The sequence below is a fragment of the Triticum aestivum genome, chromosome 4B (genome assembly GCF_018294505.1).
Source record: "Triticum aestivum cultivar Chinese Spring chromosome 4B, IWGSC CS RefSeq v2.1, whole genome shotgun sequence".
In the NCBI taxonomy this organism is placed as follows: Eukaryota; Viridiplantae; Streptophyta; class Magnoliopsida; order Poales; family Poaceae; genus Triticum; species Triticum aestivum.
Window position 1 is genome coordinate 454,184,290 of NC_057804.1, and position 16,621 is coordinate 454,200,910.

At 44.5% G+C, this 16,621-nt stretch overlaps 2 protein-coding genes across 3 annotated transcripts; one reads left to right on the plus strand and one right to left on the minus strand.

Annotated features, from left to right (window-relative positions):
- The first annotated feature begins 791 nt into the window (after positions 1–791).
- LOC123092677 (splicing factor 3A subunit 2) lies at positions 792–4,124 on the plus strand. Of its 2 annotated transcripts, XM_044514499.1 has the most exons (7): positions 792–1,070; positions 1,162–1,331; positions 2,427–2,503; positions 3,124–3,189; positions 3,294–3,368; positions 3,450–3,524; positions 3,616–4,124. In XM_044514499.1, the coding sequence occupies exons 1-7, from the start codon at positions 919–921 to the stop codon at positions 3,961–3,963; spliced, it is 963 nt and encodes a 320-aa protein (XP_044370434.1). In that variant the 5' UTR covers positions 792–918; the 3' UTR covers positions 3,964–4,124. The 2 variants fall into 2 exon arrangements, with proteins under 2 accessions (XP_044370434.1, XP_044370433.1); XM_044514498.1 differs by having other exon boundaries at positions 3,294–3,524.
- A 1,376-nt stretch (positions 4,125–5,500) lies between these two features.
- LOC123092676 (mitochondrial phosphate carrier protein 3, mitochondrial) lies at positions 5,501–8,555 on the minus strand. Its single transcript, XM_044514497.1, has 6 exons — positions 7,933–8,555; positions 7,481–7,842; positions 7,344–7,387; positions 6,273–6,487; positions 5,999–6,123; positions 5,501–5,898 (listed from the first exon to the last, which is right to left on the minus strand). Exons 1-6 carry the CDS (start codon positions 8,215–8,217, stop codon positions 5,820–5,822), a joined length of 1,110 nt encoding a protein of 369 aa, XP_044370432.1. The 5' UTR covers positions 8,218–8,555; the 3' UTR covers positions 5,501–5,819.
- Between the last annotated feature and the right edge of the window lie 8,066 nt (positions 8,556–16,621).

Below are 16,621 nucleotides of genomic sequence, written 5' to 3' on the forward strand. Positions count from 1 at the left end.
TCAGAGTTGTGCATGCGTGGTTATCAATGTTTTTTTCCTCTCAATCTGATTTTAATGTGTGTTTATTTGCAATTTGGAATGCCGCCAGTGCAGAAAAAAACCGGACCGTGCACTATAGATTAAGTTTGCATTCAAATTAATAGTTTAGAAATATTTAACAGCTAAAAGTAACAACATATTTGGATTCTACACATTTTTCTAATCAAATTTCGTATATAATATGTTAAAATCGAAGTTACGATTTAAAAGATATGGATAATTTTGTTTTAGATAAACTACGGATTGTTTAACCGAAAGGTTAGGGGGTTTTCTGTTAAAACAGAAAAAAATGATTCGTATGACTTAAATATGTACGGCGGGTTGATTACCTAAAAGCTCAGGGGGATTTCTGAGAAAACTAAAAAAACGGTTCGGTATGACTTAATGATGGACTGCGGGTTGATTTCAATAAACCGCAGGAACTTTTTTGCAAATAAGGGTGACGGACAATGAAAACCCACCGTGCTTTATTATTATTAGGTAGAGAGGTAGAGATAGGTAGAGATAGAGAGGTAGAGATTAGGTGGTAAAGATTTTGAACATCGGGCGTCGCACATAAATTTCAGGTGCACCGGATATACGTCAAAAAAATATTATAATCGTGTTGTTTGGATTTGTTTCTTTTACAGACAGACAAAAGCCCAGGTAAAGCCCATCCAGGTAAGATGCCGTGTAATTTCAAAAAAAAAAAGATGCCGTGTCCCTAAAAAAAAGGTAAGATGCCGTGACATTTTGTGTGCGGCCGTGCGGGTCGTAAGTTGGGCTTGGGTCGGTTGAAGGACCTTCCAAAACCGACCAGAGCCGCAACAAACACTATCGAACAGAAGCCGGAGGTCTGGCGATTCGACCCTCGAGAGGCGGCCGAACCGAGCAGACGCCATGGACCGCGAGTGGGGCTCCAAGCCCGGCAGCGGCGGCGCCGCCACCGCCCAGAATGAGGCCATTGACCGGCGGGAGCGCCTGCGCCGCCTCGCGCTCGAGACCATCGACCTCGCCAAGGACCCGTACTTCATGCGAAACCATCTCGGCAGGTAATCCCCCCGCCGCAAAACCCTAGATTCTTCGTCTTCTCGATTCGCATAGCTCTGCCTGCTGATTCCGCTCGTTTTTTCGTGTGTCAAGCTATGAGTGCAAGCTCTGCCTGACGCTCCACAACAACGAGGGGAACTACCTCGCGCACACGCAGGGGAAGCGGCACCAGACCAACCTCGCCAAGCGTGCCGCCCGCGAGGCCAAGGACGCGCCCGCGCAGCCCCAGCCAAACAAGCGCAAGCTCGCGCCCCGCAAGTCTGGTGCGTAAAGAATTACCTCCCTGTGTTTTTAATTTACCCGAGTAGTTTACTGGTAGAATTAAGGTTCTCCTAAGCTGACATGACTTCGCATTGTTCAACTATGTAGGGCCTGCTATTTTAGTTCTGCAGATGCCTGGTCTATGTTTTTTCTTTATCGATTTCAGTAATGTCATTGCGCTAGGTTTGTTCAGAGTACTTGGTGTGAGCCATACCGAGTTGCATATAACCTTGGATCTCTTTACTTCTGTAATGAACGAATTTGACGTTTTGAGCGAGGCAATGATATATCAGATCTCTTTGAAGATCTTGGTGGTATTTCAAGTTTCATCTCGATGTGAGTTTATAACGTTTATTTGGGTATTCAGTGTTGCAAGCACAATGGTTGAGGACTGTTGCAGGATGGATGTGTCAAATTTGCCCTGTCAACTAACAATCTTGTACCTTGCTTTGTGCTCTGATAATTTTAGGTATGAGAGTGGGACGGCCTAATTAGAGTGTTTTGTTGGATAACAGAATGTGAACATTAACTTCACAGTAGTAATCTTCATTTTTATCCACGGTTTAGGCGTGTCTTTAACTATTGATACATCAATAAGGCAGCAATGAAAAGTAAATACCCTGTTCCGATAATAAATATCCCTTGATTAGTTAAAGGGAGCCAAGTCTATAAAGTTGATCTTGGGTTGCTTTGTTGTCTTCAAATCTAGATAAAGATTACACACCTAAAACAGCCTTGAAAAGCCACTGTGGGCTTAAATATTAGTGATATGCTGTTTGGTGTTGCTTAACTAATGGTCATGTGCCATAAGCATTCATGCTCGGAACTCTGGATGCTTCTGATAACTTTCTGTGGTACAGCAGTTTCCAAAAGAAGTTTTTCACAGCGGAGACAAATCTATTGGAAGCTAGGCTTAATTTTGTTCTACTGATTCCCGAAATGTTCAAACATCAAGGCGTTGTTTTTTATTAGCTATTTAGACCCTTGTATTCTGTTTCAATTTGGTAGTACAGCTATGCTATTTTGTTTTCCGCACCTAATTGTGTTATCTTGGCAACTATCCTCACAAGTTATAACTATGTTTCTTTGCTTTGCAGTTAAGATTGGCAGACCTGGATATACAGTAACTAAACAGTATGATCCTGACACGAAGCAACACTCATTTCTCTTTGAGGTTAGTATTTATCGTGCTTGTACATCTTGTTCTCAGAGTTGGTCAATAGAGGATTTGTACATGATCAAATAAGTTGGTTTACCATCTTCCTGTATCTAGAGACACTGTTTTGTCATTTTTCATTCCATGTCATTTGTCATGTCATGTAGGCATCTGAATTACAAATGGCAAGGATCTTATAGTGATACCAGTTAAGTTAGGTTCGTTTCCAACTTTTAGTTTATTCATATACTAGTATGTTTCTACAGTTTTACTTGCCTCCCGTTGGCAAACCAATTTTACAATGCTATCTACTCCCCTCCATTCCTAAATATAAGTCTTTTTAGAGATTCCAATGCGGACTACATACGGAGCAAAATGAGTGAATCATACATTCTAAAATATGTCCATATACATCTGCATGTAGTTCGTATCTCTAAAAAGAGTTATATTTAAGAACGGAGGGAGTAGAAGTTTATCTTTTGATAAAGCAGCCTTACTGAAGAGTTAACACATTCAGAATAGTGACAAATAGCGACATAATCAGCCAGTTTCTCTTATCGATTTCTCTTGTTATGAGCATTTAAATAACCATGTACACTGGGGTAGTGGAGTGACAAATTTTGGCATTCTGTTTTCAGATCGAGTATCCTGAAATCGAAGATAATAGCAAGCCAAGGCACCGTTTCATGGCATCATATGAACAGGTATTAATGGGCCCTGGGCTAATCTGTGAGCATCATCAGTCTGATATATGTTGCTTTACTGTTAATAATCTTCCATTTGCTAATGTACTACTATTGTTTTACAGAAAATCCAATCTTGGGATAAGAGGTACCAATATCTGCTTTTTGCAGCGGAGCCCTACGAGGTCATTGGCTTTAAGGTGTATCTCTTGCAAAGCTCTGCTGCATCAGACCCATTAGCCAATGTGTATGTGTGTACTTATACTGTTTCTTATTTGCAGATTCCAAGCACAGAGATTGACAAATCAACAGACAAGTTTTTCTCGTATTGGGATCCGGACAAGAAGTCGTACATTGTGAGTTTTTCTATGCAGGTTTTTGCCGTTTCATTTAGCTGCCTTTAAAAACAATATTGTTTCACAAACTTTCACATTTTTTTTACAACAGCTACAACTATACTTCAAGCCAAGACCACCGGAAATTAACAGACAACCAGCAGCTCCTGGTACTGTCCCAAATGGGACAGGAGGCCCTCCTGGTGCTCCACCAAGGCCACCATCCCAGCCACAGGCTCTGCCGCCACCTCCACCGAATGCACCTATGGGAATGCCCCCTAGGATCCCGCCACCACCAATGAGCGGTCTTCAACCTCCACCCCCTCCACCTCCGCTTGCAAATGGTCCTCCGCGTTCAATACCACCTCCACCTCCTTCTGGTGGTCCAATGGCTAACTTTACTCCTGGAGCACCTCCGCCACGCCCTCCGATGCAAGGCTACCCTGGACCTCAGCAGTAGGTGATCTTAGTGCGGGCAAGAGAGATCAGGCTACAAATTTTGAACACTTGCTTTATCCAAACCAGTATGTTTGACATATGCGCTACATTGTTGTCTGAAATTTTACTGTACTGTAAGCAGATTAAATTATTTAAGTGCGCTTTCAAGCAAAGCATTTTATCTGTTTGTGTTGTCATCTCTTTGTAACTTCGTTTTTGGACGTTATCCCTTCGGCAGACGATTCTGTAATTGTCATATTCCTGGGCAAGTAGAGTGCTCTTCGAAGTATACTATCGTGGTAAATGTGATTTATGAGCATCATGTTCCAATCTGTTCATGAAGCGGTTCATGTTCTTGCTAATCTGTTTAGTTCTGATTTAGTGCATTTGTTTGGTTGTAACCAAAAGCACAAAGTGAAGCCGACTTTTTTGCTAAAAGCTACAAGATCATGTTGAGCCACAAAAATACTCAGCAAAGCGCTAGGAACTGCGCACTTTGTAGTGGTTTGAGAATCGGTGATTTCGTGGCATCTAAAGTTAGGTTCAGATAGTCGAGATCATTCGAAGTTATACGGATGACATCTAAAACGGCAAAATCAGTCACGCTTTGCAGTGGTTTGAGAACCAGTGATTTCGTGGTAGGATGTACTGTATAAAGTTAGGTTCAGATAGTTGAGGTTAATACATTCTGGATAGCTTTGGACAGCTTTGTGAGCTCTGGACAGCTCTGGACAGCTTTGCACTGGATACTTCTACAGGCTACTCGCTTTCCGAGGGGTTTTGACAACTTTTCACACCTGGGTTTGGGATGTGGTGATCCCCCTCAAGCACAGAATCTTCCTATGGCTTGCTTTCTCCCTCAAGCACAGAATCTTCCTATGGCTTGCTTTCCGTGGCCGCCTAAACACTAAGGATAACATGGTAAAGAAAGGCTGGTCGGAGGCTGCCCAGTTTGCACATTGTGACACTTGCCCTGCTGTTGAGTCAATCGATCACTTACTACTACGCTGTGCGCCCGCCAGCGTTCTTTGGGGCAAAATGGAGCTGGACGTTCTGGCTTGCTCGGCTACTAATGTTCTTTCTTTTGTGGAGCAAGCACAACACCAGATTGGCTTTAGGCACAAATGGAATGTGGCTTTCGCGGCTTGTGCTATTACCTTGTGGCGTGCTAGGAATGACAGAGTCTTCAACTCCAAAATCTGGTCTGTACAATACACATGTCTATATGCAGCAGACATGCTCCGTCTTTGGAGTTTCAGAACTCAAAACCAGCGCACCAGGGAGGTTCTCCAGGTTTGGAGACAAAAGCTGCTGCATAGCGTGTAGACGAATGATGTAACCCTTCTCCCCTCTATTCCTCTTTTCTTTTTTTAGACCTGCTTGTGTTTTGCACCTTGGTGCACCAAACAAGCTGTCCTTGTACTGATACCTGTTACTTCATCAGGCTCTGGCCTGTTTTGAAATATAAGATCGGCAGCCTGCCACCTTCTTTGTTTAAAAAAAAACATTCTGGATACTTAACAGTTATTCAATTCTTATGGTTCATTCTTCCGATTATGTAGGCTGCATAAACAGGCCAGGCCGACACGGGCCATATGCAAGATGTATTCAGATGATTACGCCAATGCGCCAGACAAATCAATCTCTGAAGCTTGTTTTGTTCTTGTATGTTCTCCAACGTCCAAGGGGGTAGCAACAAACAAAAACCCCTTGAATGTGAAATTTCCTAACCGGCTAAAAGAAAGTCTCACAGTGTACATTCAACACTTCATCCTCCGATGCTGGAGCTCTTGCAAGAATCAGAGCAGCTCCGGGGGTGCCGGTTTATACATCTACTCCGGTTACAGATAACTCAGGACAAGACCTTCCCTGGTGCGGTCAGTTCTGCTTCTCATGATCTACTCGGTGCAAAGTAGTGGCAGCATGACAACTAGAGCTGACTCCCCCGGTGGTTGGTCTGGAGAGTTAATCACAAGCAACCATGAGATAATTTGGTATTGTGGCATAAATTGTTGATGATGTCAGAGATGCATGTCATAACAGCAAGAGATACTTACAGCCCAACAAATACTTTAAACGCGTCATATGTTGCCCATTGCGCTCCGGTAAGAGTACCGACCATGATAATACGGAGTGGAAGGCCACGAGTGAAAAGGCCCCACAGCCCAATGGTTGTTATAGCCTGGAAGCTCAATTAATCGATTAAAACAGTTCAAAAATTGAATATTGATACCACGATTTAGTACCGCCTGACAGCCAGATGGGTGTAAGCTATATAGTTAACAGTTCTGAGCATTTTAATTATTTACTGGGATAGGACTTGCAACTTACATCTGCCACAGTGGCTCCCTTTGCATTGTTGAGAAAAGACACCAGGTTGTCTGCGGGATGAGAGATAGCAGCACATAAGACTCCAGCAATGTACCCCCCTGCAAAACTCACAGCTAGCTGGAGTGGTTTACTGCATTGATCTTTTGGTTTTGGGACAGCATGCTTGTACACCATCTCAACAATGGTCTCAAAACAAGCAAATTTCATCATAGTGTCTGCAATGTAATGGAGAAAATGATCAGGGAGCACACCTTAACATAAAGGCTATAAGATGGCATCAAAAACTGTTTCATAGTCATGTTGAACAATCGAGTACTTCATCCATAAGCACCGTATTCAACCAATTATCTTCCTTCCTTTGCAATTTGCTAACTAGTATCATGCTTCCCATATATTTTTCTGGACACCATGTGTCACGTTGCTACTATATAACTGCCATTTCATCAAACAAATCAGCTCACAATTGCCAGATGAGTATTGTTTGGGTTAAAACCGCACTGAGCTCTCTATTCCACATGTCATATTTCTCATCTGTTCTCTCTCTACTGATTTGTTTAGTAACATGGCAAAAGCGTGGCATCCACGTTAGCCGGAATCAGTTGTAAACTAGAGTGTGGGGGTTAAAAGGTCATCTTTTTTGCTGTGAGCCTGTGACAACTATAGATGATCTGGATTGCATATATTTCATAATAGAGGAAACAAATATAATCAACTAGGCTTTTCATGGTTGAGCAAGGGCTGCAAACTAGGTCTAAAATACAGAAATTAAGGAGTGTCAAACTTGTGAGTCTATGGAAAAGCAACAGTGATAAATGGCTAACTCAGTTTGGTGGGCATTCTGGAATCATGTTAGCCCCAACTCTATGTCCCATGAAATTTCTAGCCTTTAACACTCTAAAGAACTCCATACACAATAGTATGATCTCTAAAATTGTTTGTCTCGGAAACGAGCTAAACGAAGATTCTGGTATCAAAATGTTCAGCGGTACTACTATTGTTTGGCCATGTACCATTCAACCATTGGCATGCAAATACAGTAGGAAAATATAACTTGTAATGAATTCGACTCACAAGGAATTTGGCGGCCCCAAAGAGGAACTATTCCCTTGTAAAGCCTGAAATGAACACATAGCGTTAACGAGTGTTCTGCACTATCTTGAATACAACTAATCATAACATAATCAGTACAGGACATGCAGTATCCATACCCAAAGGCACCTTCGGACCGGACAAGCTTCGGAAGCCCATCGGTTAGGCATCGAGCGAATCCCGGCTGCGTCTGGATCCGAACCTTGACGGCTTCCATGGGGCAGAGAGCTAAATCTGCAATTACCTCAGCCGACGCCGATGCAGCGAGGTAGATGGCGGTCTTCAACCTGTCAGCATTCTCGGGACCAGCAATGTCCGAGTAGCACTTCTTAAAGTACTCGTAGAAACCAAACTTGCAGGCTCCCTGGCTACTATACCCAACCAGCGTGGCCATCCAGCCTTTGAAGAACCCACCGAGACCCTGCTCTTGGAGCAGCACACCGAAGCCAGACGAGATGTCCCTGTACTTGCTAGGGTCAACCTGCGAGAGCAATTCCCGTCAGACATTAGTACCAGGGGAGCGGGAAGCTTGGACAGGAGCAGCAAGGGAGCCCGTTTCTGTTTGAGAGACCTGCATATTGCACTTGACGAGGTCGAGCGGCGTGACTGCGAGGTGGGTGAGGCCAGTGCTGAGGACCCCGCCGAGGGCGCAGGTGGCGTAGAAGAGCGGCGTGTGCAGCTGCACCGGCGGCGCCGCATCCGCCTCCATCCTCCGCTCGGCCGCTCTGGCCCTCCGGTCGCGGACGGCGATCTCCCATCTCTTCCCCAGCTGCTCCGCGTTGGCGGCGAGCGAGGCCAGGAGGCGGTCGAGGGGCAGCGTGGCCGTGGGGCAGCCGACCTTGTCGCGGCTCGCCATCTGGGGACGTGAGCTGGAAGCTGGAGCTGGGCGCGGTACTCGGGAGGTCGTCGCGGTCGGAGACGCGCATGGTAGGGGGGGCAGCTGGGAGGGGGGTTCGGGCGAAGGCCGCGAGCTGAGCTGAGCTGCGCCGAGACCCGCCCTTGACCCTTGCTCTCCCGCACCGGCGGCTGGCCGAGACGCGAAGTGGTGTGCGGCGGCTGCTTTTCCGAGGGACGCCGACGCGAGATTTGGGTGCGGATTGGGTGGCGAGATGCTGCCGCCGCGCGCAGCGGGCGGGACGGACCCCACCGCCTGTCGGGAGGAAAAGATCCGACACGCGACGGGAAGTTGCGGTGTCTGATCGATCGACGGAGAGAATATGCCGCCCGCGGTACACGTACACTGCCACGGCGTCGTCGTCTACGTGCATCGCAGGTGCCACCTGCGTGCAATGGAAAAAGTCCATTTTAAACCTTGAACTCGTAGAGGTTCGGCGAAATGAACCCTCAAATCAAAATCCCGGTCGATTGCACCCTAAACTATGCAATTCCGGTCTAAATCGAACCTTCGGATTGTTTGGATGGCCGGGATTGGCGTCATCCGCAGAGGACTCACACCTGCTCAACGTTGGGCTGGCCCGCTTTTTTTTCTGTCAAGAAACAAAAATTCGCAAAGGCGCTACACCTTGCTCCCTGTTTAGCCGGCCCGCTTCATATTTTCCGTTAGAAAACAAAACATAAGCTCACGGTGTGGCACTGGTGTTGTTTGATCGATGCAACGGCAATCCCTGTGTGACGCTCGTTTTTTTTTGAGGGGTCCCTGTGCGACGCTCGTCTGCGTCAAGACGGTGTGGCTTCGCGAAGCTTCGCCTCGCAACAGCCCCGTTTGGGCTGGCCCAGACTTGTCCGCTGCTGCCTCTCTGTTATCTCTGTTTTCTGTTTCTGTTTCTTTTCCTTTTTCTGTTTCTTTTCTTTTTTCTGTTTCTGTTTATTTTTTTCCTATATTTTTATTTTTATTTCTATTGTTTCGATTTTATTATAATATACAAAGTTCGTTGCATGTTACAAAAATGTTCATTGGTATATTAAGGAAATGTTCATGGTTCTTTACAAAAGTTCATCATCCATTACAAAACTGTTCAACATTTATTAGAAATTGTTCAATGAATATGTAATCACAGTGTTTTTGAAATTTATTAAGGTCATATTACACAAATGTTCAATGTGTATTAAAAAATTGTTCAACATATATTACATAATGTTCAATGCGTATTCAAAATTTGTTCAGAGGATATATTCGTATGTCTAAAAAAATATTCATGTTTAAAAAAAATTCTTCAGAATGTTTTTGTTCCATTTTTTGGTAACTTTTTAGAGAAATGTTTGGGATTTCAAAAAAATAGTTCTGTTTAAAAAATTCAATTTTAAAAATGTCGTGTGCTCTAATTTAAAAAATGTTTGTGTTTTCATAAAAAATCAGGAGTTTAAAAGTTATTCCCGTTAAAAATTATTTGCAAATTTTCAAAAACGTTCATGTTTTAAAATTTTGTTTGGGAGTTTTAAAAAATGTGCATGTCCCAAAAGTTTATTTGAATTTTCCAAATTTATTAGGGTAAATCTGTTCACGAATTTGAAAAGTGGTCGCTTTTCATAAAACACTCAAGTTCTTTTAAAATGTTTTGCATTTGAAATTTTAAAAAATATCCGAATATTTTTTATTGAAAAACTATTCGAATCTGGTGATGATTCTTATTGTTTTGTGCTTCTGGAAAACAAGTTTGCTCACCCGCAAAAAAAGAAAAAGAAAAACAAATTTGCTTGCTAGCTCAACTGGTTGCAACCGCACCTGTAGCTGCAAGCTCGCGCGAGTTCCGCTTTTGCGTACTTTTTTTTTTAGCAAAACAGGAAGCCCGTATTTTTTTCAACTTATACAACCGCAACTGGTACTACTTGATTTGGTGTTGGTTCGTAACTTGTCAAGCCCGTATTTATTTTTAGCGTTACACAAGCTCGCTCGAGTTCCGCATGTGCGTACTTTTTTTTGAGCAAACAGAAAAACAAATGGGCTGGCGCCCTGGTAAACATTGGCGCTCCTTGGCCCACCAGCTAGACAAATCCCGGTTGACACTTGCCAGGGTTTAATTTAGACCGGAATTGCATAGTTTAAGGTGCAATCGACCGAAATTTTGACTTCAGGGTTCATTTCGCCAAACCTCTACGAATTTAGGATTTAAAATGGACTTTTTCCGCGTGCAATCGACGAAGAGGAGTATGCTTGGCGCGGTACACTGGCCGGCGCCGTCTGCGTGCATCGCCGGCATGGATACTGTGATCATGCCTCACGTGGTTTGATTGCTGTTAGTGTTTCAGACCCGGTGACGGTGATGGACTGATGGTTGACATGTTGGCAATTAGCAACCACACGAAATACCGATTAGAGTCCAGCTATAACGCCTCTGTCATAAGTACTCCCTCATTTGAATTATCAAAACATCATATATTTATATATTTAAAAACAGAGGGAGTACGCCTTATCGATATGCCAACTCGCCCGTACCAATATCTTATCGACTGAAGCACACGTACATGACGCTGAGCTTTATCTATCGGTGGATTGTGCCTGTTTAGACGCTCCTCGTGTCGCGGGGCACCTCCCGCCCATCCCCGCGTCATCGTCGCTGGCCCGCCCCCACGTCCCCGCCATTGGAGGGCCGGCTGGCGAAGCCGTGTCAGGCCATAGGATGGTGGCGGCGGGTCCGTTTCTCCTCCTCATCGCCCAGCTGCCCTTCGCCTCCACGTTCCGGTCCCGGACAGCACCGGCGGTCTCCCTCGGCAGCCTCTTTCCCGCTACGCAGGCAGCACCGGGGCCTCCCATCTCAAGCGCAACATACCCTTCCTCCCGAGATCCGATCTGCGCGTCTTCATCCAGCTGCCCCTCCCCGGCCGGCAAGACCGATGTTGCGGCTTGGCCGTGGAGTGAAGGTATCCTCCGCATCCCTCTCCCTCCCATTGGGCGTAGCCTAGCTCGCTGCTGGTGCCGCGACTGGTTGGGGTGGACGCGGGTGCTGTGGCCGGTCATGGGTCTTCCTCGTCTAGGAGACCCTTGTCTCCGGCAGCACCCACCTCCCTTGTGCTTCAGTGATGGCTCTTGCGTGGTGATTGTTGAGGCAATGGTGGTTGATTCCCCGGCGGCGGCTGCCTTTCACGGCGCGCCGACCTGGTGTTGTGGTGTTCGTGCGGCGCCTCATAGTGGGAATTTGCTGGCGCTCCCTCGGCCCCAGCGGCCTTTGGACCCGAGTTCCCCAGTGTCGGTGGCTTGCCGGTGTCCTCTGGTGATGCAGCACCGGCCACATGATCCGGTAGCTGCGTCTCTTCCAGCTCATTCGGTCGTCGACATCCCGACGGCTATAGCCTTGACATCTCGGAATGCGTTCTTCCAGTCCTTGCTTGCCAGCGTCGCTTGTCCCTATTGCTTCCCCCGCGTTGTTTCTCTCTACCTCATCGCACTATCGACGTTGTACCTCCGCGCCTCGCTTAGTGCCAGATCCATTATTGTGTGTCTGGTGGCGCCAGGTGTCACCTTCGCCGGCCTACCCCCTCTAGATTTGGTGGCTCCGGCCAACAACGGCTTCCCCATAGCAATTTTTGGATTCGGTGGCTATGGGATTGCTCAGAATCAGGCCAGAGAGAAATCTCTAAAGGAAATATGCCCTAGAGGCAATAATAAAGTTGTTATTTATATTTCCTTATATCATGATAAACGTTTCTTATTCATGCTAAAATTGTATTAACCAGAAACTTAGTACATTTGTGAATACATAGACAAAACATAGTGTCCCTAGTATGCCTCTACTTGACTAGCTCGTTAATCAAAGATGGTTATGTTTCCTAACCATAGACATGTGTTGTCATTTGATGAACGAGATCACATCTTTAGGAGAATGATGTGATGGATAAGACCCATCCGCTAGCTTAGCATTATGATCGTTACAGTTTTATTGCCACTACTTTCTTCATGACTTATACATGTTCCTCTGACTATGAGATTATGCAACTCCTGAATACCGGAGGAACACCTTGTATGCTATCAAACGTTACAACGTAACTGGGTGATTATAAAGATGCTCTACAGGTGTCTCCGAAGGTGTTTGTTGGGTTGGCATAGATCAAGATTAGGATCTATCACTCTGTGTATCGGAGAGGTATCTCGGGGCCCTCTCGGTAATGCTCATCACTATAAGCCTTGCAAGCAATGTGACTAATAAGTTAGTTGCGGGATGAAGCATTATGGAACGAGGAAAGAGACTTACCTGTAACGAGATTGAACTAGGTATGATGATACCGACGATCGAATCTCGGATAAGTAACATACCAATGACAAAGGGAACAACATATGTTGTTATGCGGTTTGACCGATAAAGATCTTCATAGAATATGTAGGAGCCAATATGAGCATCCAGGTTCCGCTATTGGTTATTGATCGGAGATGTGTCTAGATCATGTCTACATAGTTCTCGAACCGGTAGGGTCCGCACGCTTAACGTTCGATGATGATTTATATTATGAGTTATGTGTTTTTGATGACCGAAGATTGTTTGGAGTCCCGGATGAGACCACAGACGTGACGAGGAGTCTCGAAATGGTCGAGACATAAAGATTGATATATTGGAAGACTATGTTTGGATACCAGAAAGGTTTCGGAAGAGTTCAGGCATTTTTCAAGGAACCGAGGGGTTACCGGAACCCCCTAGGGAAGTTATGGGCCTAGATGGGCCATAAGGGAGTAGGAGAGGGAAGGCCACAAGGTGGCGCGTGCCCCTCCCCTTTGCAGTCTGAATTGGACTAGAGAGAGGGGGCGCGACCCCCTCTTTCCTTCCCCTCTCCCTCTCCTTCCCTCCTTCCCCCTCTTGGATTAGGAAAAGAAGGGGGGGATTCCTACTAGGTTTGCAGTTCTAGTAGGACTCCCCCCTTGGCGTGCCTCCCCCTTGGCCGGCTCCCTCCTCCTCCCTCCTTTATATACGGGGGCAAGGGGCACACCAAAGCACAACATCAAGTTCTCTTAACCGTGTGTGGTGCCCCCCTCCACAGTTACACACCTCGGTCATATCATCATAGTGCTTAGGCGAAGCCCTGCGTCGGTAACATCATCAACACAGCCGCCATGCCATCGCGCTGATAGAACTCTCCCTTGTCCTCAACTGGATCAAGAGCTCGAGGGACATCATCGGGCTGAACGCGTGCTGAACGCGGAGGTGCCGTACGTTCGGTGCTTGGATCGGTTGGATCGTGAAGACGTTCGACTACATCAACCGCATTAACTAAATGCTTCCGCTTTCGGTCTACGAGGGTACGTGGACACACTCTCCCCTCTCGTTGCTATGCATCTCCTAGATAGATCTTGTGTGATTATAGGAAAATTTTGAATTACTACGTTCCCCAATAGTGGTATCAGAGCCAGGTCTATGCGTAGAAGTTATATGCACGAGTAGGTCACAAAGAGTTGTGGGCGATAATAGTCATACTGCTTACCACCAATGTCTTAATTTAATTCGGCGGTATTGTTGGATGAAGCGGCCCGGACCGACATTACATGACCATGTTCATGAGACTGGTTCTACCGACGTGCTTTTGCACATAGGTGGCTGGCGGGTGTCTGTTTCTCGAACTTTAGTTCAATCGAGTTTGACTATGGCCGGTCCTTGTTGAAGGTTAAAACAACACACTTGACGAAAAATCGTTGTGGTTTTCACGCGTAGGTAAGAATGGTTCTTGCTAGAAGCCTGTAGCAGCCACGTAAAACTTGCAATAACAAAGTAGAGGATGTCTAGCTTGTTTTTGCAGGGCTTGTTGTGATGTGATATGGTCAAGACATGATGTGATATAAATTGTTATATGAGATGATCAGGTTTTGTAACAGAGTTATCGGCAACTGACAGGAGCCATATGGTTGCTGCTTTATTGTATGAATGCAATTGCCATATAATTGCTTTACTTTATCACTAAGCGGTAGCGATAGTCGTAGTAACAATAGTTGGCGAGACGACAATGATGCTACGATGGAGATCAAGGTGTCAAGCCGGTGACAATGGAGATCATAACGATGCTTCAGTGATGGAGATCATGAGCACAAGATGATGATGGCCATATCATGTCACATATTTTTATTGCATGTGATGTTTATCTTTTATGATTCTTATTTTGCTTAGTACGGCGGTAGCATTATAAGATGATCCCTTACTAAAATTTCAAGGTATAAGTGTTCTCCCTAAGTATGCACCGTTGTGACAGTTCTTCGTGCCGAGCACCACGTGATGATCGGATGTGATAAGCTCTACATTCACATACAATGGGTGCAAGCTAGTTTTGCACATGCGGAATACTCGGGTTAAACTTGATGAGCCTAGCATATGCAGATATGGCCTCGGAACACTGGAGACCGAAAGGTCGAGCGTGAATCATATAGTAGATATGATCAACATAGAGATGTTCACCATTGAAAACTACTCCATCTCACATGATGACCAGACATGGTTTAGTTGATATGGATCACGTGATCATTTAGATGACTAGAGGGATGTCTATCTAAGTGGGAGTTCTTAAGTAATATGATTAACTGAACTTTAATTTATCATGAACTTAGTCCTGATAGTATTTTGCAAATTATGTTGTAGATCAATAGCTCGCATTGTAGCTTCCCTATGTTTCTTATATGTTCCTAGAGAAAACTAAGTTGAATGATGATAGTAGCAATGATGCAGACTGGGTCAGTGATCTGAGATTTATCCTCATTGTTGCATAGAAGAATTATGTCCTTGATGCACCGCTAGGTGACATATCCATTGTAGGAGTAGATGCAGATGTTATGAACGTTTGGCTAGCTCAATATGATAACTACTTGATAGTTTAGTGCACCATGCTTTACGGCTTAGAATCGGGACTTTAAAGACGTTTTGAACGTCATGGACCATATGAGATGTTCCATGGGTTGAAGTTAATATTTCAAGCAAATGCCCGAGTTGAGAGATATGAAGTCTCCAACAAGTTCTATAGCTAAAAGATGGAGGAGAATAGCTCAAGCAGTGAGAATGTGCTCAGATTTTCTGGGTACTACAGTCGCTTGAATCAAGTGGGAGTTAATCTTCCAGTTAAGATAGTGATTGACAGAGTTCTCTAGTCACCATCACCAAGTTACTGGAACTTCGTGATGAACTATAATATGCAAGGGATGACAAAATCGATTCCCGAGGTCTTCGTGATGCTGAAATCAACGAAGGTAGAAATCAAGAAAAAGCATCAAGTGTTGATGATTAAACAAGATCACTAGTTTCAAGAAAAGGGCAAAGGGAAATAAAGGGAACTTCAATAAGAATGACAAGCAAGTTGTCACTCCCGTGAAGAAGCCCAAAGTTGGACCAAGCCTAAAACTAAGTGCTTCTACTGCAAAGGAAATGGTCATTGGAAGCGGAACTACCCCAAACATTTGGCGGATAAGAAGGATGGCAAAGTGAACAAAGGTATATGTGATATACTTGTTATTGATGTGTACCTTACTAGTGCTCATAGTAGCCCCTGGGTATTTGATACCTGTTCGGTTGCTAAGATTAGTAACTCGAAATAGGAGTTGCAGAATAAATAGAGACTAGTTGAGGGTGAAGTGACGATGTATGTTGGAAGTGGTTCCAAGATTGATATGATCATCATCGCACACCCCCTATACTTTCGGGATTAGAGTTGAACCTAAATAAATGTTATTTGGTGTTTGCGTTATTGCATGAATATGATTAGATCTTGTTTATTGCAATACAGTTATTCATTTAAGACAGAGAAAAATTGTTATTCTATTTACATGAATAAAACCTTCTATGGTCATACACTCAATGTTGATGGTTTATTGAATCTCGATCGTAGTGATACACATATTCATAATATTGATGCAAAAAGATGCAAAGTTGATAATGATAGTGCAACATACTTATGGCACTACCGTTTAGGTCATACTAGTATAAAGCGCATGAAGAAACTCCATACTGATGGGCTTTTGGAATCACTTGATTATGATTCATTTGATACTTGCAAACCGTGCCTTATGGGCAAGATGACTAAGACTCCGTTCTCCGAAACAATGGAACGAGCTAATGACTTACTGAAAATAATACATACCAATGTATGCAGTCCGATGAGTGTTGAGGCTCATGGCAGGTATCATTATTTTCTGACCTTCACAGATGATTTGAGCAGATATGGGTATATCTACTTAATGAAACACAAGTCTGAAACATTTGAAAAGTTCAAAGAATTTCAGAGTGAAGTGGAGAATCATTGTAACAAGAAAAGTTTCTATGATCTGATCGTGGAGGTGAATATTTGAGTTACGAGTTTGGCCTTCATTTAAAACAATGTGGAATAGTTTCACAACTCACGTC

Excerpts from the sequence above, each read along its gene's own strand:
- LOC123092677 (XM_044514498.1), top strand. The coding sequence starts at position 919 with ATGGACCGCGAGTGGGGCTCCAAGCCCGGCAGCGGCGGCGCCGCCACC. Across the intron at positions 1,332-2,426 it reads GCTCGCGCCCCGCAAGTCTG|TTAAGATTGGCAGACCTGGA; the intron begins GTGCGTAAAGAA and ends TTTGCTTTGCAG. Across the intron at positions 2,504-3,123 it reads AACACTCATTTCTCTTTGAG|ATCGAGTATCCTGAAATCGA; the intron begins GTTAGTATTTAT and ends TTCTGTTTTCAG.
- LOC123092676 (XM_044514497.1), bottom strand. The coding sequence starts at position 8,217 with ATGGCGAGCCGCGACAAGGTCGGCTGCCCCACGGCCACGCTGCCCCTC. Across the intron at positions 7,388-7,480 it reads CGGTCCGAAGGTGCCTTTGG|GCTTTACAAGGGAATAGTTC; the intron begins GTATGGATACTG and ends TGTTCATTTCAG. Across the intron at positions 5,899-5,998 it reads TTTAAAGTATTTGTTGGGCT|ACCAACCACCGGGGGAGTCA; the intron begins GTAAGTATCTCT and ends TTAACTCTCCAG.